The sequence below is a fragment of the Orussus abietinus genome, unplaced genomic scaffold, assembly GCF_000612105.2.
Source record: "Orussus abietinus isolate OABI.00-Male unplaced genomic scaffold, Oabi_2.0 scaffold700, whole genome shotgun sequence".
Lineage (NCBI taxonomy): Eukaryota > Metazoa > Arthropoda > Insecta > Hymenoptera > Orussidae > Orussus > Orussus abietinus.
The window spans coordinates 2754-24792 of NW_019395970.1; the positions used below are offsets into that span (position 1 = coordinate 2754).

At 44.6% G+C, this 22039-nt stretch overlaps 2 protein-coding genes and 1 long non-coding RNA gene across 6 annotated transcripts; 1 reads left to right on the forward strand and 2 right to left on the reverse strand.

Moving 5' to 3' along the window:
* The first annotated feature begins 2867 nt into the window (after positions 1 to 2867).
* Positions 2868 to 12525, forward strand: LOC105697179 (SH3 and multiple ankyrin repeat domains protein 3). Of its 2 annotated transcripts, none has more exons than XM_023433839.1 (9): positions 2868 to 3835; positions 5149 to 5375; positions 6931 to 7107; positions 7497 to 7707; positions 7924 to 8125; positions 8272 to 8581; positions 8676 to 9172; positions 10992 to 11999; positions 12057 to 12525. In XM_023433839.1, exons 1-9 carry the CDS (start codon positions 2958 to 2960, stop codon positions 12501 to 12503), a joined length of 3957 nt encoding a protein of 1318 aa, XP_023289607.1. In that variant the 5' UTR covers positions 2868 to 2957; the 3' UTR covers positions 12504 to 12525. The 2 variants fall into 2 exon arrangements, with proteins under 2 accessions (XP_023289607.1, XP_023289608.1); XM_023433840.1 differs by having other exon boundaries at positions 8676 to 8869; positions 9011 to 9172; positions 10992 to 12525.
* Positions 5467 to 7612, reverse strand: LOC105697182. Its single transcript, XR_001103790.2, has 3 exons — positions 7474 to 7612; positions 6906 to 7119; positions 5467 to 6831 (listed from the first exon to the last, which is right to left on the reverse strand). It is a non-coding gene; the product is annotated as an uncharacterized LOC105697182 (long non-coding RNA).
* A 139-nt stretch (positions 12526 to 12664) lies between the features above and the next one.
* LOC105697180 lies at positions 12665 to 21170 on the reverse strand. Of its 3 annotated transcripts, XM_023433842.1 has the most exons (5): positions 21035 to 21170; positions 20726 to 20936; positions 18736 to 20314; positions 14948 to 15079; positions 14499 to 14755 (listed from the first exon to the last, which is right to left on the reverse strand). In XM_023433842.1, exons 1-3 carry the CDS (start codon positions 21115 to 21117, stop codon positions 20090 to 20092), a joined length of 519 nt encoding a protein of 172 aa, XP_023289610.1. In that variant the 5' UTR covers positions 21118 to 21170; the 3' UTR covers positions 14499 to 14755; positions 14948 to 15079; positions 18736 to 20089. The 3 variants fall into 3 exon arrangements, 2 of the variants coding, with proteins under 2 accessions (XP_023289610.1, XP_023289609.1); XM_023433841.1 differs by having other exon boundaries at positions 14499 to 15079; XR_001103789.2 differs by lacking the exons at positions 18736 to 20314; positions 20726 to 20936; positions 21035 to 21170 and adding exons at positions 12665 to 12744; positions 15406 to 18644 and having other exon boundaries at positions 13381 to 15079.
* Between the last annotated feature and the right edge of the window lie 869 nt (positions 21171 to 22039).

A 22039-nucleotide genomic window follows, 5' to 3' on the forward strand; every position in this document is an offset into this window, starting at 1 on the left:
GGGATTCCTCTGTAAATTAGATCACTGGTAGAATTGAGGATCGATATGTTTATGCGTGACGGACACGGTCCACTGGTCGTTCACGTAAAGAGACGCGGTCGTTCACGTAAAGAGACTCAGTCGTTCACGTGGGGACTCGATTGTTCACGTAGGGACTCAGTCGTTCACGGAATGAGACTCGATTGTTCACGTCAATACTCAGTCGTTCACATGGAGACTCAATCGTTCACGTAAAAAAACTCGGTCGTTCACGTAAAGAGACTCAGTCGTTCACGTGGGGACACGATTGTTCACGTAAGGACTCAGTCGTTCACGTGGAGACTCGATCGTTCACGTAAAGAAACTCGGTCGTTCACGTAAAGAGACTTAGTCGTTCACGTAAAGAAACTCGGTCGTTCACGTAAAGAGACTCAGTTGTTCACGTGGGGATTCGATTGTTCACGTAGGGACTCAGTCGTTCACGTAAAGAGACTCGATTGTTCACGTCAATACTCAGTCGTTCACGTAAAGAGACTCGATTGTTCACGTCAATACTCAGTCGTTCACGTGGAGACTCAATCGTTCACGTAAAGAAACTCGGTCGTTCACGTAAAGAGACTCAGTCGTTCACGTAAAGAAACTCGGTCGTTCACGTAAAGAGACTCAGTCGTTCACGTGGGGACTCGATTGTTCACGTAGGGACTCAGTCGCTCACGTAAAGAGACTCGATTGTTCACGTCAATACTCAGTCGCTCACGTAAAGAGACTCGATTGTTCACGTCAATATTCAGTCGTTCACGTGGAGACTCAATCGTTCACGTAAAGAAACTCGGTCGTTCACGTAAAGAGACTCAGTCGTTCACGTAAAGAAACTCGGTCGTTCACGTAAAGAGACTCAGTCGTTCACGTGGGGATTCGATTGTTCACGTAGGGACTCAGTCGTTCACGTAAAGAGACTCGGTCGTTCACGTAAAGAGACTCAGTCGTTCACGTAAAGAAACTCGGTCGTTCGCGGAAAGAGACTGAGCCATTCACGAAAAGAGACTCAGCCATTCAAAGAGCCACGTAAAGTGACTCAGTCGTTCTCGTAGCTTCGATTGTACAATCAACCGAACATCTCTTTCAACAATGAAGATCCAACAAACATCAAATCACCCCGCAAATCCTATGGACCGTGGACGACCTGGTGGGGACTTTTTCCAAGCTGGCTTTCGAACACGGGGTTAATTATCGAATTTTTCTTTTCAACATCCTTAAATTAATTTCATCCGAATGGAAGTTGGAAAAAATACTATAATATGTGCCCATAATTATGAAAGTGGTCTAAGTCGAAATAAAAAAAAAAAATGAGTTTATCAGTTATTTCACGCCACATTATTTCAAACTAAATTAATTCAATGTAATTTCGAAACAAAAAATATATGACTTAGACCACTTCCATAATTATGGGCACATATCACGGAATATATATATATATACATGTTACGGTGAATGACCGAAATCTGGAGAATGTCGACTTTCACCGGTGAATGTCAACATTCACATAGTCGCTTCGTGTATGTCCGAAATATTTGCTAAATACCCTTATTTCCGACTTACACCGGTAAATGTTGACATTCACCGGTGTGTCATTGTCGACACACACTGGAGAGGGTCCGAATGTACAACAATGTAATGAAATATTCGATCTTTCACCGACGTATTTGGTATCTGTTGACATTCACCGGTGAAAGTCGACATTCTCCAATTTCGGTCATTCACCGTAACATATATATTTTTATTTATAGCGTGAATTATCATTGTCCGTGTTTGAAGGCCAAGTCGTCGTTTGTGCACACTGTGATCCGATTGCACCGTGGAACGTGTATACTGTATATCGTAATAATCGGCGACGCTGGGCGTTGCGAGCGAGAAAGTCATTATTGTATCGTACAAAACGGATACAAGAGTCCTGTGGTTGAGAATGCGTATGTGCTTTTCGCAGCTTTGTACTTGGGACGAATTATTAAGAAAAAGTTGCGCGATGTCGTCTTGTGGTAAGGTCGTGCGAGGGAGGAGCACCTTTGTGGTGGTGGCTTGTACTTAACACCTGCTTCTTTTTGAAAAGTTAAAAGACAAAGTCAGCGCCAAGTAGGACTAACATTTGTCGTAAAGTTCATCTTGGAAGAGAAATCAACGACTCAGTAAGAAAAAATATGCCGGCGCGTTGAGAAATGCAGAAGAAGAATTGGAGACCGTTTACCCTTAGAGAGGAATTTCATTGAACCAAAGAAATATTTTGCCAAGTCAAGAGATAATTACTTGGCGCAAATAAATTGGATTAAATGGGATGCAACCTTTCCTCGGAATCATAAGAATTTATTTGAGCCAAGTTATCATTCTTTGAATTAAGAAAATATTTCTTTCGCTCAATGAGATTTGTGTTTTCTCAGTGTTTGAGCCCGTGTGCTTCGGTTAGATTGGATTAAACTTAGGTTACCACATTCCCCGACTTTGTTAATGATTCTCTAGACTACTCAGGCACATTTCCCAATGCCCCGTTTCTCACTTTCTGGATAATTCCGAAATCCCGAGCAATATCAGCTAGGAAAACAGAGATAAAAGCGCAATGATACGTAAAATCAGTCAAAGTTCACCTTTCTAGAAGGTCCTCCAAATCTCGGCAGGGTTCTCTTCAAGGTGGACCCAGAGGTCCTGGGCGGCCCCTTGTAAGGCTAAGTAACCTTTTCCTTACTTAACCTTGCAACCTCGCTTTTGCAGTACCATTTAAGGGCCCGCCACGTTACAACCCTAAGCGGCGGTCCGTGGCCTTCGGTGGCATGACCACGAGCTGCTCTGCGAGCAACCTGGGGACCCTGACCAGGATACCGTCCACGGAACAGCATCCGTCCACTTCCGGGACCGGCACCTTGACGAGCACCTTGACGAGAACGGTCTCTGCCGAGTACGGAAGCTGCAGCCTGACGAGAATCCCGTCGATGGAACAGTGCCAATCAGGAACCCTGACGAGGGTACCATCCTCCGAGCAATACCCATCCGGGATGTCAGGATCCGACCAGTACCATTCCGGGACGCTGAAGGGGATCCCATCCCCTGATCTGTACCAGTCCGGAACCCTAACGAGGGTACCATCCTCTGATCAGTACCAATCAGGGATACCAACGTCCGACCAGTACCATTCCGGAACCCTAACAAGGGTACCATCCTCTAATCAATACCAATCAGGGATGTCAACATCCGACCAGTACCATTCCGGGACCCTGAAGGGGGTCCCATCCCCTGAATTGTACCAGTCTGGATCCTTAACAAGGGTACCATCCTCCGATCAGTATCCATCAGGGATGCCAACATCCGAGCAGTACCATTCCGGGACCCTGACGAGGGTACCACCCGAGCAATACCAACCCGGTACCATGGGGTCTTCCGACGAGTATCAACCTGGGAACCTCACCAGGGTACCAACGTCCGATCGGTACCAGGTCAGGGTACCATCGGCGGATCGGTACCAGGGGACTCTCACCAGGGTATCCTCGGCTGATCGGTACCAAACGGGTACCTTGACCAGGGTAACGTCCTCCGATCAGTACCAAACTGGGAACTCGTCTAGGGTTCCTGGTGCCGAATCCTATCCTGGACTCTCCAGCTCGGAATCCCTCCATAGTAACCTCAACCGAGTTCCGTCCTTGGAACGGAGCAGGACGGAATGCTGCGTCCTGGAGAGAATACCGTCCGAGCAGCACTTGAGTGCGCTCAGTAGAATACAGGACCAGAGTCTCGGCAGAACGGATCAGAACCCTCTCGATCGGTTGCCGTCCGAATACCAGAACCCGATCGCCTCCGGAGATCCCGGTGCGAGGTAAGCATAAACTGTCTTTGCGACCCGGACTGTCCTCCGGGACGCGAGGTGGCCACTTTCGGAGACCTTCGAGAGCTTTAACTTTCTTCCCTGCTGACTGCCAAATCAAAAATCGATTGAGTTTCGCGCCAAATACATTGCCACCAGCATTCGTATACGACTCCGTGTTACTTTACGCCGAGTCTTGACATGGTGAACTTGTAGAAATTAACATCATAACTCGAAAGCTATCCCGAATGAAAATATAAGCGTTTCGCGCCAACTACATTCACTCTGTGCGTATTAACGCATTACTAATTGCATTATTACTTACAAGGAAACATTCCCAAGTGTCCGCCGCCGATCTTATTGATTTTCATACATGTTGAAGAACACAAAAATCTAAGAGACAGGTGTTTTTGTATATCTGCAATGGTCCACGTTTAAGGGGTGAAACAACCCCCCAAAGTTTAGCGAAAAATCGGTTTTTTAAATATTTTTCGTAGGAGCAGTGGAGGGATTTCGACGAAACTTTGCATAAACGTATTCTGTATAAGGACGGTGACAACACAATATTGTTCAGCAATGTTGCACCCCCTCAAGGGGGTGAACTACCCTTTAGGTGACATTTTTTTGTAATATCCATTAAACAAGCACTCCTACTTAAGTTCCACTTACGCGATGTGATTGCTCACAAAAAATGAAGAAATACGTATTTTTTGCTTTTTTCCAATAAACATTTACACATCGGTTGTAAACAATGAATGTAGATGGTATACGGGTATTTTCCGACTAGCTTTATTGGGTTATATCGTGACCAATTCATTGTANAATGTCACCTGAAGGGTAGTTCACCCCCTTGAAGGGGTGCAACATTGCTGAACAATATTGTGTTGTCGCCGTCCTTATACAGAATACGTTTATGCCAAGTTTCGTCGAAATCCCTCCACTGCTCCTACGAAAAATATTTAAAAAGCCGATTTTTCGCTACATTTTAGGGGGTTGTTTCACCCCTTAAATGTGGACCATTGCAGATATATAAAAACACGTGTCTCTTAGATTTTTGTGTTCTTCAACATATATGAAAATCAATAAGATTGGGGGCGGACACTTGGGAATGTTTCCTTGTTAAACCCGTGATTCGTTCGACAGCAAAGTATAAACTTTCGAACCTTTACGAATTCCTGAGTTCTGAGAGCCCATAAGTTCGATGTGTTCGGTGTTGAAAATTGATTTTGAAAAGTGCGCCACCTCTCCTCCGGGAACTCGACCTTTTTATCTCATTCGCGGCGAAAGCAAAGACACTTTACGCTGCATCGACCCCTAATTTCAAGATTGCCGAGCTCGGAGCACTATCAGAACCTAAGAATAGAGGGCCTCACGAGGTTGCAAGAGCACCGGATCGAGCTCCAACATCGACTGGACATCCACAGGACAATGGACATGCCGCCATCGCCGTCGCCGAGTAGCAGAAGTCTCGCTCCTTTCAGTTCTGCGAGTTCCAGCCTCTCCGAAGGCAGCAACCAACCTTCGGGCGAAGATTCGGCTAGCATCGTCACAGGTACCCGAATTTATTTACATTTTCTTTCACCTTCCGATCTTCAGCGACCCGACAGTGGCGCCTCCACGAGGAATAAAATAGAAACTCGACTGAGTCTCGCGCCAAATACGTTCAAACCTATATTTATATGCAACTTCGTGTTACTTTACGGCAGGTCTGAACACGGCATATCTATAAAAATTAACATTATTACCGAAAAGCGCACAAATCGAAAACTCGGTTGAGTTTCGCGGCAAATACATTCATTCTGTGCGTACGTATACGCGACGCCGGGTTTCTTTACGCCAGTCTTGGTATTCTGAATTTGTAAAAATTAATACTACATGCATAGAGTAAAGAGACGCAGCGTTGCGAACTTGTCTGATTACGAATGTTCGAGGGTATTTAATCGTATCGAGTAGGGAGTTTAAGAGCCACGTGTTAAACTTGAAACCATCACCACCAAATGTAGATTGACCGTGTCGAGGTAGGAAAGAAAGAGGACGTTTTGCTTTTTAGAGGTTAGAAATGCCTCTGCGTTTGGTATAGACAATGCATGCTTTTGTTCGATGTCTCATGCAGCGTGCACTGTTAAAAATAGTCTCATATGGTGGGTATCGATTCAAGGCTATCCAATTTTATATCTTGGTAATAAATCAGAAGAAAATTATGTACAGGGTGCAGCGAAAGTGATGTTGGTTAATTCATTCATTAAGTAGTTGCGGTCTGATAAAATATTTATAAAATATTGGGTTGAGGAATAAGTTCCCACCGTTTTTAACGTAACGTAACGTAATTAAAACGGAGGGAACTTATTCCTCGACCTAATCATTTTTGAATAGCAAGAATTCTCGCCGCATCTTATAGCGCTAGACTAGTTTCCAGAATAAAACAATATCTTTAAAGAATTAGATAGAAAATATGGAGTCAGTGGTCGTGCAAATTATACCGGGTGGTAATTCTTAGATATTTTTCACAGTGTACACCTGCTTCGTTCTAAGATGCCTCGAAAAGAGAATGGCTCGTTAGGTGACTTTTGCAAGATCGAGACGCCATCTTGGAATGCGTTTATTAGACTAAACCCCATTACGCTTTATCTGTAGAAGCCAGCGATAAGGGATGTGCCGAGTTCTTCGGTTGCCCAAATCTCGATTATACAAGAGAAAAAAAAGAAAAACTGATTGTTCCAATCATTCCAATCCTGAATTAATAAAAATTTCTCCACAATAATTCGAAAACTCAACGGCCACATCCCCCGTTATCGCATGGCTTCCATTCCACGATTAGTCGTGGGTCTCTCCTTTGTTTCTGGGCAGAATGTCAAAGGAATGTGCCGACTTTTTATAACTCGCATCCGAGATATCAACATCACGTCATCCAAATCATCTCACGCACTTAATTCTTGAGATTTCCTCCCGTCATTGCGTGTCATGACAGCGGCTTGCTCTCGGATATCTCTCCCGTCTGTTTATACAATCTAAAAAACGAATGAAGTTAGATATGGAAAGTATTTATAAAATGTAAAAATCGAAAGGATTGTACATTTCGGACCTTCAAGTCTGTTTCTCGTTTCCAGACAAAAGTCTCGGCGACACAGCCTCGGATGTCATCAGTGACAGTTCTGGAGTTGGCACTTCGCAGTCGGACACGACTAATTCCTTGTCAATCCCAGGAACGACCGTAGTTTGCGTAGAGAGCTACAATTCCGGAATCCTGGGACACCTGACCATCAATCAAGGTGACATCCTCGAAGGTATTGCATCATCTCATAATAAAAAATAAAAAAACCCATTACTCCATATGATAACCTCGTGATACATAAAAAGTTATGGAGATATTCTTGACAATAATTCCCCTTATCTCGAAATTACCGGACCAAGGATAACGAAGTTTCACTAGAAAAGATAAGAATAATTCACGACGTGAATTCACTCGGCGATGAATTTAATTAAATTTGGAAGAAATGTTTGAGATATTTGACGCGTATCGATTTATAAGATTTCATCTAAATGGTTGGAAGACCCAGATATGAGGGAAGCGGAGTCTTTACGTGGGTTATCACGGAATAACGCGATAATTATCGGGGACTTATTGCCTTGTCATTACTTCCACATTATACCGATCAGCCGTGGTTTGCCGTAGTGACTGGTGCCACGGATTGCGGCCTTCTGGAAGGCATTCTTCGAGGCCAGGGTACCGGTCTATTTCCTGCTCATTGTGTGCAAGAAGTTAGACTTCGCCACACAAATATCCCGTTGGGTCCACAGCCAGCCAGGGACGGTAGGAATCGAGTTTTGGGTCGCAGGGAGTCGCAACACAAGTACTTCGCCACTGCACCTAGACTGAAGAAACCGTAAGGACCTTTGTCTTCCAAGAACCTGAAATGACAATAATTCTATCATTTTTCAAAAATATATGTTATATATATAAAAAAAATGCATATCGTTAGTCTCAGTACTCACGATATCACAGGGTGAAGAAGGATATCCCTCGGCATGTATTAATTATGTAATGACTACCTGCGATTTATTTATATTAATTAATGATGAAACGATGATCATGTTCTTAGTGTCACATCCGAGCCTCGCACCGTAGTCCTCCATCGCTCCAGGAAGGGCTTCGGATTCGTATTACGTGGTGCCAAAGCAACTTCACCGTTGATGGAGTTGACCCCTTCGGCAAGATATCCAGCCTTGCAGTACCTGGACGACGTCGACCAAGGAGGAGTCGCCGACCTCGCAGGGCTGAGGAAAGGAGATTTCCTGATCCAGGTGAGACCGAAGACCCCTAAAAAATTGTTCCCACATGAAGTCGAGGTACACTGAGAAAAAAAAGATGTCATTAAACTAGAGATATATTTCGACGAAACACCGTTACCGTGACAGTGGAAAGAAATGACGAAGACGACTTTTTACAGATCAACGGCGAGAACGTGACGACGGCGTCCCATGAACACGTAGTGGATCTAATTCGGAAGTCCGGAGAGCTGGTCAGGATGACGGTGGTCTCGCCAGTGATAAGTCTTCCTAACTCGCAATCGGCAGCGGCATTGCCGACTAGTCAACCTATCCAGAGGCAATACGCAACCCTACCGAGGAAGGGCAACAATAACGTCGCCATTGGCGGTACCCTGGGGAGATCACCGGCACCGGCTCCACCTCGAAGAGACCCCAAGACGACCCTGAGTGTCGGAAGAGCAAGGGCCAGGTCCATGGTAGCCGGATTAGGTACGGTTCCTTCGTCTTCGTATCATAATCCCAGATAAGTAAACGTTATCGAGGTTAGTCATCATGGTCTTCATGTATTTCCCGGACCTTACAGAAGGCGGAGGCGAGAAGGACGACCGCGACGAGGTGACGTCCACAGGAGCCAAGTCCAGCAGTGCAGAATCCATCCATCTTCCCCAGCAATCATCAACGGGTCCCAACACTGGGCAGAACACTCCGGTCCAACCTAGAACTGCAAGTATCAGGTCCAGGCCGACATCCAGCAGGATCACGGCAGCCGAGCTGGAGGTGAGGATCCCTTCCCGACGTCCCCTTGCGTCTTACATCTCCGTTTGCGGCTTCCAAAGGCAGAGCACGGCTTCGGGAAAAATGCGCTTCGCCTGGACCGGGCCCGAATGCATGATATTTCAGCATCGTACTTTCTTCCAGGAACTGTTCCAACGCCAGCAGGGTAGTGCCAGTGGACGGTACGGCTCCTCGATGATGAGTTCTCACTTTCAGGCCGGCCAGGCTACCAAGTCTCATCCTTCTTCGCCAGCCAAGTCTGGCAGAGTGTACGCGAGCGTTGCTGAGATGAAGCGCAAGGGCAAAGTAAGGATTCTGAGACCCGCAGAGTCTCTCCCTGGGAACCGATGACTGCGTTGGACCCATCCTGAATTTCTGATTCTCCTCATCCCGTGTGTTTCCACTCTCGTAACTTGCTCTTTGGGGTCCCCGAGCCAGGTGTCATTCTATCAAAAGTTATACAAGATCGATCAAAGGTGCAAATATAACTTTATGCGTAGAGAGTATTAAAAAGAAATATTAAACTTCATCCGATCAAGATGTCCGATGTGATGCTAAGGTTGTAAGTATCCGATGTCAAACTTACGCTGTCGATGGGCATCTTGAAATGGAACTCACACAACGAATTAGTGTAGCTTCTTCTACATCTGAAAGCCTCCGGGATCCTGTCGAGCTTTTGTAGTTACGATACCAGTTGTCTTCGTCCATTGTCAGATCCATCGAGAAGTCTTTTAATGGTTCCCTTCTTTTGGACAAGATGCCCCACCGGCGACCACTTTTCCGCTTCCAAATTCCAGACTTATAAAAATGTCTAATTGCTTTCTCAGGCGATTCCGTGATCTCACGTGTCTTTTCTGTCCCTCTGGCGACGTCGCTGACCACCTTGTCTAATCGTCATCCTGCTGTATCGTCATCGACTAACCCCTTGACGATGAGTCTGGTAGAAGGAAGACCTTCGGGGAACAATTGTTGACCTCGTTGTTGCATGTCATGGGTAAAACTGGCTGTTTTTGCATGTCTGTTGTAGTCCACGCGAAACATCAGGACGAGGTCTGGGCAAGGATGGAACGACGAGGACCAATTGTATTACTGATCCCCAATGAGTACCCCTTTCTAACCTCAAAATAATTGCATGGCATCGGGTGGACAAGACCTCGGTAATGAGAGATTAACCAACAAACCTGCAAGTCCGCTTCTTGCGAATCTCACGCTTAAAGCGAACCATCAGATGCTTCCGATCACTCGGCTGGGAATTTTTCTTGTCTACGAGAAATCGAGCCATCATATACACTTCCCGAACATTCTCTTCAGGATCTTCCCTTGTACACTAGTGGACATGAATTCCTTCTCATCACTCTATGGTAGCTTGTGTCTTAGCTTCGGACATTTCGTCTAAACATTCTCGACATTTTCCAAGGCGTCCTCCACTAACGACCACATCTTCACCGTACTCATCTTGATGAAGCTTCGCGCCATTAAGGTGATGTGAAACACCCTTCAAATCAGTCGATTCGAATACAACACTTTTTTTTAAGGGTATTGGACTAAACTGACCGAAACCTTGACACATCACTCCTAATCTTCTACGAATTGTCCTGACACATTCAAAATTTGGATTTTTGGAAAATATTTTCTAACTTAGCCCAGACCAGAACCAAAATGGCGTCGAACTCTCATATTTCGATCGATATACAATTATCGAAGGCTCTGATATGAGAATCGAAAGGGTCAGGACAATTTTACGACAATTTAGAACACTCTGGTAATCGATAAACTCGCATTTGAACGGGATAAAGGCAAAAAAAGTGTTGTATGCGCTTCTNTTTCATTTGATCTTATTTCGTATCGACGAAAGAATTTCATATTTTTGAAAAAGTACCGTCGACACGATAGACGGTCTCTTCAATGTTATAAAAAAAAAAGAAAATTAAATTTCACGAGTGTCGGGACCTTCCTTATAGCCTCCGTATTCGCATTGCAAAGTTTGAAACGATTCGCCACGTCCACTTCGGATAAAAGTATGACGAACGTTTGAGCTTTCGGATGTGATTTTCACGTCCCCTTAAAACGAAATGGCCCCTCTTCCCCGGGCCATCGAGATGCTGAACGGCGGTTTCCTTTTCAGTCGAGCTCGAGAGTGCGTTTCTTCGGGGGTCTAGGCGGAGGTTCGGACCTGCACCGGGACTTCCACAGTACGCCCGACCTGAACATGCAGGTGCAATCGTCGAGCCTGGTGACAAAGGGTCATCGAAGCCAAGAGGACGTGAACACCCAGCTGCCCAGGAACGCGTTACCTCCACCGAACCACCCTCCACCCCCGCCACCTGTCGGGCAAGTGGTGAAGGTGAACATTGGAGCGACGGTCCCGGACGTGGTGACGCCAGCCTCGGTGTACGACAACATGGCGCACATCCAGCAGGTGAAAGGTACTTGGAATAAGAATCGAGTCCCCCGGCGACGTTCCTGCCAGGACGACCCGCTATTAGTAACCGGGAACCACTGCTTGCAAGCAGAACTAGCCGCAGCGAGTGCGGAATCCGCCTACGGGGTGATGTCGAGCTTCAGGCCGTCGAACAGTGCGAAGCTCTACGCCTCCCCCGAAGACACGAAGACGGTGGGATACAGGTCTAGAAGTCTGCCGGCGAGCAGGAGCCAGGTCAGGAAGTCTCACAGTCTGAGGACGCCGACCAACGGGGGCGTCTTCAAGGCGGGGGTGCAGCAGAACGGGAACGGCGTGGCCGCCAGCGTTGCCCCGGGTCCAGCGGGGGTTGGTGCAGGAAACGCCCCCACCCTGGAAAATGGGAGCCAGTCAGGTGCCGGGAATCAGTACGCGCAGCCCCTCAAGAGCACCAGAGGCATCTCCGGGGCCAGGGAACGGAAGAAAAAGGTGCCCACCAGCTCTTCCACTTCGAACTTGTCCGCCCCGCCGATCCCGGAGCCGGATTACAGTCTAAGCGAGTCGGAGAACGACGAGACGGACGGCGAGTCGGAGATCGCGAAGGAGCTGGAGAAAGCGGCGGCTCGGGAGAAGCTCGAGTCCGCGAAGGAGACCTCCGGGAACTCGAACACCTCCGGTAGTTCCTCTGGTAGCGGTTCGTTGCCCCACTCTTTCAGCGTGGAGGAGATCCAAAAGGTCAGGACGCAGCTTAAGTCCTCTAAGAGCTATCCTAATGACTTTCTGTTGCAACAGACCCAACAGACCCTCGTGGAAGATGGCGACAACAGCTCAAGCGGGGTCAGCTCGGACCAGGACGTTCCGGTCGGTCCGCCGACAGGGTTCGATGATTCCCGGAACGAGGGGAACTCTCATCATAGGATGACCGGGGATAAGGAGGCCAATCCCAAGAGGATCGGGTACGGCAGTGGGATGCTTACCAGGCATGCCGTTAGCTTGGCCCAGTTACCTCCTCCCCTGGAAGCGGATGCCGAAGAGCAGAACGGAGACCTCTTCGTCCCTCCTCCTCCGGAGTTCAATGCCGGACCTTCCTCTGGGAACCCCGACGAGCTGGTGTTTGCTCCTCCTCCGCAGTTCTGCGACAATCGGCAGCAGAACCGGGTCAAGATCATCGGGGCCATTCCTAAAAGCACGGGGAATGATCAGGTCAAGCCTCCTAGTGGAAGACTGCACAGTCAGTAGAGCAGGGATGACGAAGATGACCCGGAAGAGTCGTACAAGTATTAACAACCTCGAGCGCCACGTTGTCTAGGGTAGAAGAGGACCTGGGGGTCGTTACCTGGGGTGGAAGATGCAGGGCGATGGTGACGATGCTCTTGACGACGATGATCCTGATGACACCGATAACGATCACAGGAGCGAGCCGATGGACTATGTGGTGTGACGAAGACGCGCGATCCGTGATGACGATGGTTAATCGTTGCTGTAACCGTAGATTAATCATTACTGTAACGATACTTTTAGTATTAACGGTAACGTAACGCTAATGATTACTGATAGGTGTAATGTAATTAAGCCGATGATTGGATGCGAACCTGGCGGCAATTACGACGGGATGGAGATGGAGACGATGATGATGATGATGATCGATTAGCCGGTAATTGCAGTAACGAGATTACTGGAAGATTAGACGATGAGTCATTATGGAGGGTATTGACGGGATCGATGGACTCCGACGAACCTGGTTTGACGGATATGCAGATATTCGGAGAAAGGCGAAGAAATGTGTGACGATTTTGAGTGGTGAGTCGATTACTGTCTCGAAGAAGCTGGATGATAACGGGTCGCCGAGTTACGGGATGACGAGGAAGGTTACGGAGGTGCCAATCACGGTGACGATGTCCAGGGTAACGACGACGAGGGCGACACTTTTTTCTGACGTCAATGACGACGCGACGATGACTGTCCACGCAAGTACAACGATAGAGAGAGAGAGAGAGAAACGGACGCAAGAATAGTGGATGATCGCACACGTGACGCGGTAATTACGGTGTTAGAGTATAGGCTCGTTAAGTATTTATCAATTTTAAAAGTCAATATTTATTGGTTTCCAATTTACCCGCGCGAAGTTCGAAGACCAGAGTGGAAGTTGGAATGATTTGCACGTCGCGCAGTTCCTTCCCCCGATCGACTGATCCGAGTTGTCGGCCGTGACGGCCGCCATTTTGGATGCACAACCGCCATCTTGGCCGCCATATTGGAAGTCTTCGAACTTCTCCCCGAAGCGACGCGCGGGAGGCCGAGAGTGTGTTAACATTAACGATGACTGTCATATTTTAATTAAGCGTCTAAGAGCTGTATAAGTCGTATTAAGATATTCGTGCGTTTCTACTGTAACCTAGTGTAAAGTGTATACCGCCGTCGATGCGAGGGAAGAGAGAACGGAAATGACGCGGTCGGTTGTCGACAGAGGTTCTTCTGTACGATTAACCGGATAGGAAAATGCCGACTCGATTTGTGAAAACCTACCAAATAACGGAAATGGGATAAAAAGGATATATCACGTAAAAATTACTCGGATCGAAATTGTGGACATGATGAAAGTACGTTCCGTTTTGTAGCGCCTGTAATTTTCTTCAGATCTTTCAGAACCATCCGCTATATGCTACGCCAATCTGAAAATATTCAAGGTCACACTTCGCTCACTCAACGTGTTCATACTATTAACTTCACATTTTGTTACCATGGGTCCACTTCGTACATATTGTTTATGGTTATAAGTTTTGGCGAGTTGAAAGCGCTTTCATGTTTCATGCTTTAATTATTGTTTAATCAATTTAAGGGAATTCTCATTGAGCGATGTTAAATTCGATACACTCATTTATGTCCCGTTTCTAAGTTAATTTCTGGTCGGTTTACTCAAAATGAGTCTCTGTCCTTCGGAAGGATCGTACAGACGATTCCGGATTCAGTACACGGCCTAAGGATGAGTAAAAATTGGGCGAAAAGGGGAATTTGGATTGCCAGGCACGTGAGAAGCTATTCAGTCGCCGCATGTGTAGGTTAGGAATTTAGGTACTCCAAGTCGAAAGAGTACGACGCATCGGAGGCTTTCTTTTTCATGTTTCTACGCTCGACTACAGCCCCGTATTTAAGACTTTTTCAACTGTATCACCTCCTAGAGGTATAGTCGTCAGTCGTCAAATGCTCCCTAGGAAAGTAGTCAGACAACAAACATTGACCCTTCACGCTGATCACATTTATTCCCAGTGAACGGATTTAGCACCAGTGGCACCCATTTCTGACATGCCCATCAATGCATGAACATCGTCCTCAAGAATTATAGCTTTTCATCGATCCTTTCGTCAAGCTTCGCTTTATCGGGCCATGAAGACTCACGCTGTTTCGAGCCTTTGGACTTTGCAAGATTTATTTAAAGACGTGTCTTCGACTGGATTTCTAAAGAAGGCTCCTTGGGAATGCCGCAACGAATCCTAAAATTGAACCACTGTGAGGAATCGTGTCGTTTAATGAAAGTAAACGAAGGGACGAGATTTGGATCGCTGTGAACTTAGTGGTGTACACTTGGTCACGAATCGTGACAAAGTCGGAAGGAAAAATTTAGTGCCATAAATATAAATAATTACTCGATACGAATATAAGGAATAAGATTTCTTGACATTCACCGTTAATTCCCATGTGATTTTGGTACGCAAATTAAGTCCGTAATTTCTCAATTTTCATCAAATGGAAATACTTTTTTCTCCCGGCAGATCTGCGCCAAGTATCGTCGAAAGTGGCAGGGAAGTGCGCAGACACTACGGGCATAATTTCATCGTTATTTCCTTAGAATCTTATTCCATGTATTTCCACAAATGCGCAATGAAGAGATCAATTATGAATTAAGAATAATAAGAAAGACACGACTGAGGAGGACGTGCCGAAGTCGCGACTTGTCACTCGAAGGTACCGATCGCGTACACTGTATCGTTGAGTTCTTTTCCTGACTAGACACTGCTCAGAAGCCTAATTACAGAGCTACTCGCAAAAGTCATTAGAGATTGTTTCTAGTTTGTAATAACGACCGATTATATATGCGAACGATTATTAAGCTCGTTAATATCTCGTAAAGGAAGGGAAATACCTAGCGCGTTACGTGCACTGTATTACACTACGGCACCTCCACATATACTCGGCTTGTAAGATAGACACCGTATTCCTTCCATTTTTGATCCACGAGTCGAAGAAGGTCGCGAGGTTTCGAGGTTATGTACGAGGTGTCGACGTTATGTACGAGGTTTTGAGGTTAGCTCTACCGAAAAACCATTTCAGAGTCCCTAAATAGAGGAATCCGTGGCGCGTGCTCTGGCGGACATTTTCGAAAGCGCCGCCATCTTTGTACAGTCCCTGTACGAATTTCCGTGCGCGATTTTTCGCGGCCAAGTTTGGCGTTTTACGATCTTTCTCCCTCGTTTCTCCTAACTCTTCTTGTTTAACAACCCTCGATTTGTGATTTTATTGTACATACGTGGAGAGAGCGTTTCCTCATTAGCGAGTTTTTGCAGACAATCGGAGCTTTTTTTAATTTCTCGCCGAAACCTCGCCCCCTTCTGCGGCATATATAGCTATATATTGTATATATTGAGTAATTATTATACATTGGATATATTGCTGATAACGATAACGTTTATTATTATTGCTATTATATTATATATTATATTATATTATTGTCATTACTGCTATTATTATTTTTATTACTACCGTAGCTTAAGTCATAACCTCGAACGACGTCCTCTCTAACCATTGTTTCTACGCCTTCGATTATTGAAAGCTTATACAGTGAAATACATATTACGTCGCCGCCCAATGCCCGGAATACGCGAAAGGTCCTGAATTTTTTATGAAAAAACACATTCGCAACAGTCGGCGCCATTTTTGGGGTTAGGTTCAGTCGATGTCAATTAACGACGAGATCTCGTGAGTTCGAAGTCCTATTTTTTGAAACGAGGTTTAAACGTGGCGGCACAAAAGTGGAAAACAAGTGAGAGAACTCTTTTGGGGAACGTGGGGTTGAGGGAAATTTCGAAAATCCATTTTGGAAAGTTCTTAGCGGGCCTTTCCCGACGGGCATTGCGCCATGCGTGACTAGAGTTACGACATTCCTGCCAAAAGTAATATAGTGATATATCGAAATTTATGAAAGAGTTGATGCACACACCATGTACGTCTATTTGCGACCCGTATATATGACACTTTCATAACACCTTAAAGGAAGGAGAACCGATTCTCTCAAGAAGCGTCGAATTTTATGGGCGATGTGTAGCGTAATGGCGTCTCGCGGGAAGAGCGAGGAGAAGAGAGCTCCGAATTATTGACTTCTTTTCCTCGATATGTACGGAATTAAGAGATGTCCGGTTTTTGGGATACTAACTCACTTCTGCGACGATGGGAAATGCATTAAACGAGGGTCTAGATCAATCGACTTCCGGTCAATTTAATTTCAAACTTCTGTGGTGAGAGCATGGCCGCGGGTACGTGTCCTGGAAACGGAAGACAATTATTGGAGGATTACACAGGGAAGGGTAAGCACATTTCGTCCTAGGTGCAGAGTTAAAAAGAAACGCCCTTCTTGAACAAAACTCAATTTCGATAAATGGAATTCAAATACAGAACCGCGGTACCGTGGTCGAGTTGCCCGCTTCGCGGTAAGGCCCATTTTCCCGTGGCATTGTCACGGGAAAATGGTCCTTATGGATGGAAGCCGGGAACAACATTCAAAACTGGTGCTTTCCATGCTCCGACGAGAAGGAAAGAGGAAAAGACTTTCGAAAGACAGGTCGACGTATTCCTAATAAATTTGAGTAAACCTCGATCGGTTGGACTGCAAACGTGGGAGGATAAAATGAAAAAGAGGACAATTATCGGGAGCGATCACACGAGAGAGAAACATGTCATTGAACCAAAGAAATATTTCTTTGAGCCACCAAAGTCATATTTTGTTCATTCAAAGAATAATTATTTCACTCGGGTAAACTCGACTAATAAATTTCATGCAACATTTCCTCAGAATTGTGACAATTCATTTGAGTAAAATAATTATTCTTTGAACTGACAAAATATTTCTTTGGTTAATTGACTTCCCCCCCCCCCAGTGTATGCACTTCGTCCTGCTGTAATATTCCATGTACGGAATTACAAGATGTAATCCTCTGACGGCTCGACGGTAATTTCGAAAATCGGACACTGGAATGTAGATAAATTAACTATGCACCTATCTTTTTATTTATTTATTTTTTTTAAGAATCGATTTCATTCCCTCGTTACACGTTAGGTGGAATTTAGTTTCTGCGAAGACACGCCCACTTCTTGATGAACCACAAATCGAGATTTTTGTCAATTATAAACCATGTATCGCGATAGGCTGGCTGAGCACTTCTCCCCCCCTATCCACCCGTATTCGGCTGATCCGATTGGCCGACACGAGCAAGTGGGCGTGGCGTCGTGGCAACCAAGCCCCACCCATTCTCAAAATCGTTACGCTCGCCCTGTATACATTCCGAATACTATCAATCAATTGAAAAATAAAATCAGGTACAGTTCGTCCCGAAATGACATTTGTTATTGCAAGAATAATTTTTCCAAATAATAATTTCAAGGATTTTCGAACGTCGGGTCGTCAGAGCTGCTCTTGCAAGTCGAAAATGAACGATAATTCTCGTGTGCTATATTAAAGAAAGAAAGAAAGAAAAAAAAATGGAAGAAACATACGTCACAGTGGTATTTGTTGTCTACAAATCTCGAAGACATTTAGTGTGACGCGTTTGCGGTAACTCTTCGTCAAAACTATCTCCGTAAAGTATTTAAATATATTACAAGAAATGATATATATATATATATTATATATATGACGCATAAAGTTATCCTCTGAGTAATTAGTTTTGGCGAGAAAATGGCGGCCACCAGAGGGTCGGTGACTTAATTGTATTGCAAACGACTGATCTGTAATGTCGATCGATAAACCTCCGGACGATTCGGCTCTACCAGTATTTAATTATGCCGCAAAGCTCCGATTATCGTGAATATAAAAATGGCTCTGTAAAATCCGGATTGTTGACGATTTAATTACTCATCGCGTGGAGAATTATTATCCGATGGCGGATGGACCTGTCGGAAGATACTCTATTCTGTTAAATGTTTCTTCTCCTCTATTACACTTTTAGCGCCAATCGTCATCCACATTACGACTACGGTTCTCTATTATGATTATACGATTACGATTTAGTGTCTTTTGTATCATAGTTATTATAATGTAAGTTGCAAGGTACGTGCAATTTGTCGACGATGAATAATAACCGATCATGTTCAACTGTGTCGTATTTTATTGTCCCCCTGACTCCTAACCTCACTCTGAAATCTTTCTTATTCTATTTCTTGAGGTTTAGGTGAAGCAAAGTAATAATTAATTAACACTTACCTTTTGGGGCTTTTTATTCATTTTTAGACTCGGTCAATCATTCCATACATGTCCTTTTGTTGATTTTTCGGAGATCCTTGATTTATTATAACCTTGACCTCGCATAGAGTCGCGGGAATTTTTCTCGAAGTATGTCGACATCGACACGCAACATACGAAATTGTTTATGCATAACGTACATATATATTTTGCCCCTTCAACGTAATCCACAGAAAATTCGACCAGGTTGTATCTTATGTACAAGAGTCACAAAAGTTACGAGTCGTTTCGAGTACGTCGATTCGGGCGACGTTCGTGGACGATAAAAAAGAAATTGTTATCGTTTAATAATTATATACCGATAACACTCCATCGAGAGACGCAAACGACGGAGAGTTCTTCGCAGGGCATCTCGGTACCTTCGCCTGTATTTTTTACATACTCTTTTAACATCCGCACTTCGGCTGGAAAATATAACCTCGAATAAAATCTCACGCCTTCGACGGTTTTATATTTCTTTTTATCCCCTTTGTTTTTGAGTCCTTCGAGTAACTACGCCAATGATTCATAGTGGTATCGAACAGACACAGAGTACTATACTTTCATTTATACCGTTTATATCTACTTAATTGATTATAGTCGACGAGCAGAGTGGATTAATAATTAGGGACGCGAGAGTGAACGAAAAAGTATCACAAGAAAGTCAGGGCTTGATATCACCTTTAGAGAAATTAGTTTGTTCTGAAATGTCTGAGCTCGAAGGTTAACCTAAAAGAGGCCTAAGGGCTACCATTAAATTAACACATTCTCCTAAACCTAAACCAAACGATCTATAATTAATGTCAGTCTTGTCTTGTCAAGGATACGATACGAAAGCAACAATAAATTACAAAATACGAGTCTAAATTCTGAACACTTGAAAAAAAAAAATTAACGTAGTGACAGTACGTCTGTGAATCTAATGCGAATGTATGGAACGCATGAATTTATAATCTACCGTAACGAGGAAAATTATCACTAATCACTGACTAGAGCGTGTCTTGAAAACCGAACATCTTTGGAACCAAACAATTTATCCTAAATTAAATAATTTATCCTAACCTGTTTAATAACTTAACCTAATGAATCGGTAGAACTATATTACACATCGATGCCAAGCCCTGCACGAAAGAGCAGAAGACGAAGCAGAGCATCTTCATCCTCCATAGAGTGGATCCTCCGCAGTTGGTGAATCCCATCGTTGTCGGCATGAAATCGATCGACAGTTGAATGAATGTTGTTCCACTTTCTCTTTTTAAGAAATCGATTATCCATCATTAGCATAACATTGCGTTGTCTCGGTATGAATAGTGTCGTTCCCTGCGACGAGCTTCGATCAATAATCTCCATCCAGCCGATCGAGCTCTGACGAAAAGTCTAGCAAAGTTGGTATTCTTTGATGATTTAACCTGTGGTCAGAAACACTGTTGTCTTCTTCCTCCTCGTTGTTGTTGTTACCGTTGTTGTTGCCGATGTCCTCCTTGTTTCTCCTGACATGCCCATTATACCTGCGTCGACCCGCTGTGGTATATGCCTCGTACAGAGCATCGTTATCCAGGCCCTGAACAATTAAATCATTTTTGCACTCATTTACAATCACTTTTACACTTAGCGTACACTTTCGCCAAATTTAATCTACACTCTTACACTTTTTAGTACAAAAGTGTAACACTTTCTGCCATCGCTCTCAATTAAGTGCAACGAGTGCAAATTATTCTGTTATAAAGTGTAAAATAAATATACGAATCTAACCTAAGGGCATTATTCAATGGAAATTGAAAGACCTCATGAAGAACTTCCTCAAGATTTCGGGCATTCGATATAGTTGACGAAAATGTATCTACACTTTTGCACTTATCAAGAAAAGTGTAGTATACTTAACTACACTCGTTACACTGAAGTGCAGGGAATATACCTAACCTAACCTAACGCGTCTCCAGTTAGAGAATCGGATTTCCAGAGGCAACCTAACCTTGTCGAGGAGAATGGACCAGAGGTTCGACCTGTACTCGGGCTGTTGAAGAGAAGAAACGGAATGTCTTTGTTCCTTCAAAACCGAAATCGGTATTTTCGATGTCTGGGTGTCTCGAGAGTAGCTTGATTCCCCGGAAAGTCCGTTTCCAATTCCCATATATCGCTTCCTCGTCTGTATTCCTCTGCACTGCATGTGGAACGGATACTTCCTGTAAATGAAAGGTGCAATTAACCTGTCGGACTCTCCTTGGTCCGCAAGTAATAAGCTCATTTATTTGACATTTAAGTAGACAGTCCTGTGACTTACTCGCAGTCAACGATTCTACCACGCACGCAGGTGAAGTAGCAGGCAAAAATGCTGAGGACCAAGATGCACCGATGAAGTACCATTTTGCAGACACCGGAATCAAAAGTTCTTCTTGATCTTGAATCCTATATCTTTCCCTTTAAAGAACTACGTGTCCTGGAAAAAAAAAAAAAATTGGCATTTTTAAATTCAAAGAAGGGAAGAGAACGATAAATAATTATTTCATTATTTTCAAGAAAATATCTTATCCCGCATGATGCAATGACTCGCGTAGTTACGCAAAGTCAGCGCGCGTCTACTAAGAATTAATTAATTGTTCATGAATAAGCTTTTCCATGTACGAATGGAACAAATGTTTCCCTTTGAATGTGGTGGAGTGTCTTTACAAATATTATATATCAAGACATGGAGGCGCGGAACAATTGAAATTCCAATTTGAAGTATCAATTCTCGAGTCTGCTTCGTTATTACATAGAATTTCCACCCTCCATCGACGAGCAGAACCATTTTCAAGAAAATATCTTATTCCATATGACGCAATGACTCGCGTAGTTGCGAAGCCAGTCTACAACGAGAGTCGAAATGGTTGCATTCGGCCCTACGTCCACGTGGACGCCCTAACAATCCTCCGGCGACATTTTATGAGTCAAGGGAAACAACCCGAGTCATAAATATGAAACTTCCGTAGCCCCGTAGCGTCGGTACCAACGACACCGGCCCTACCGACATCACCGACGGGATGGACCCCCTATTACCTGCTGCAACGGCGTAAAATTTGCCGCGAATATTTCTAATAAAGAAGAGCAACAACCACCGTTGAAATTCAGGCTTTCTTTTCCTAAACCCTCCTTTTTACCCCTTTAGACGAAACATAGGTAAACCCGTTGCTTCTGCGACATTTAGAGTCGGAATACAGGCGCTTAAGGTGAAGTGAAACCCCCTTCAAATCAGTCAATTCGAATACAACGCTTTTTTTTAAGAGTATTAGACCAAACTGTCCGAAAC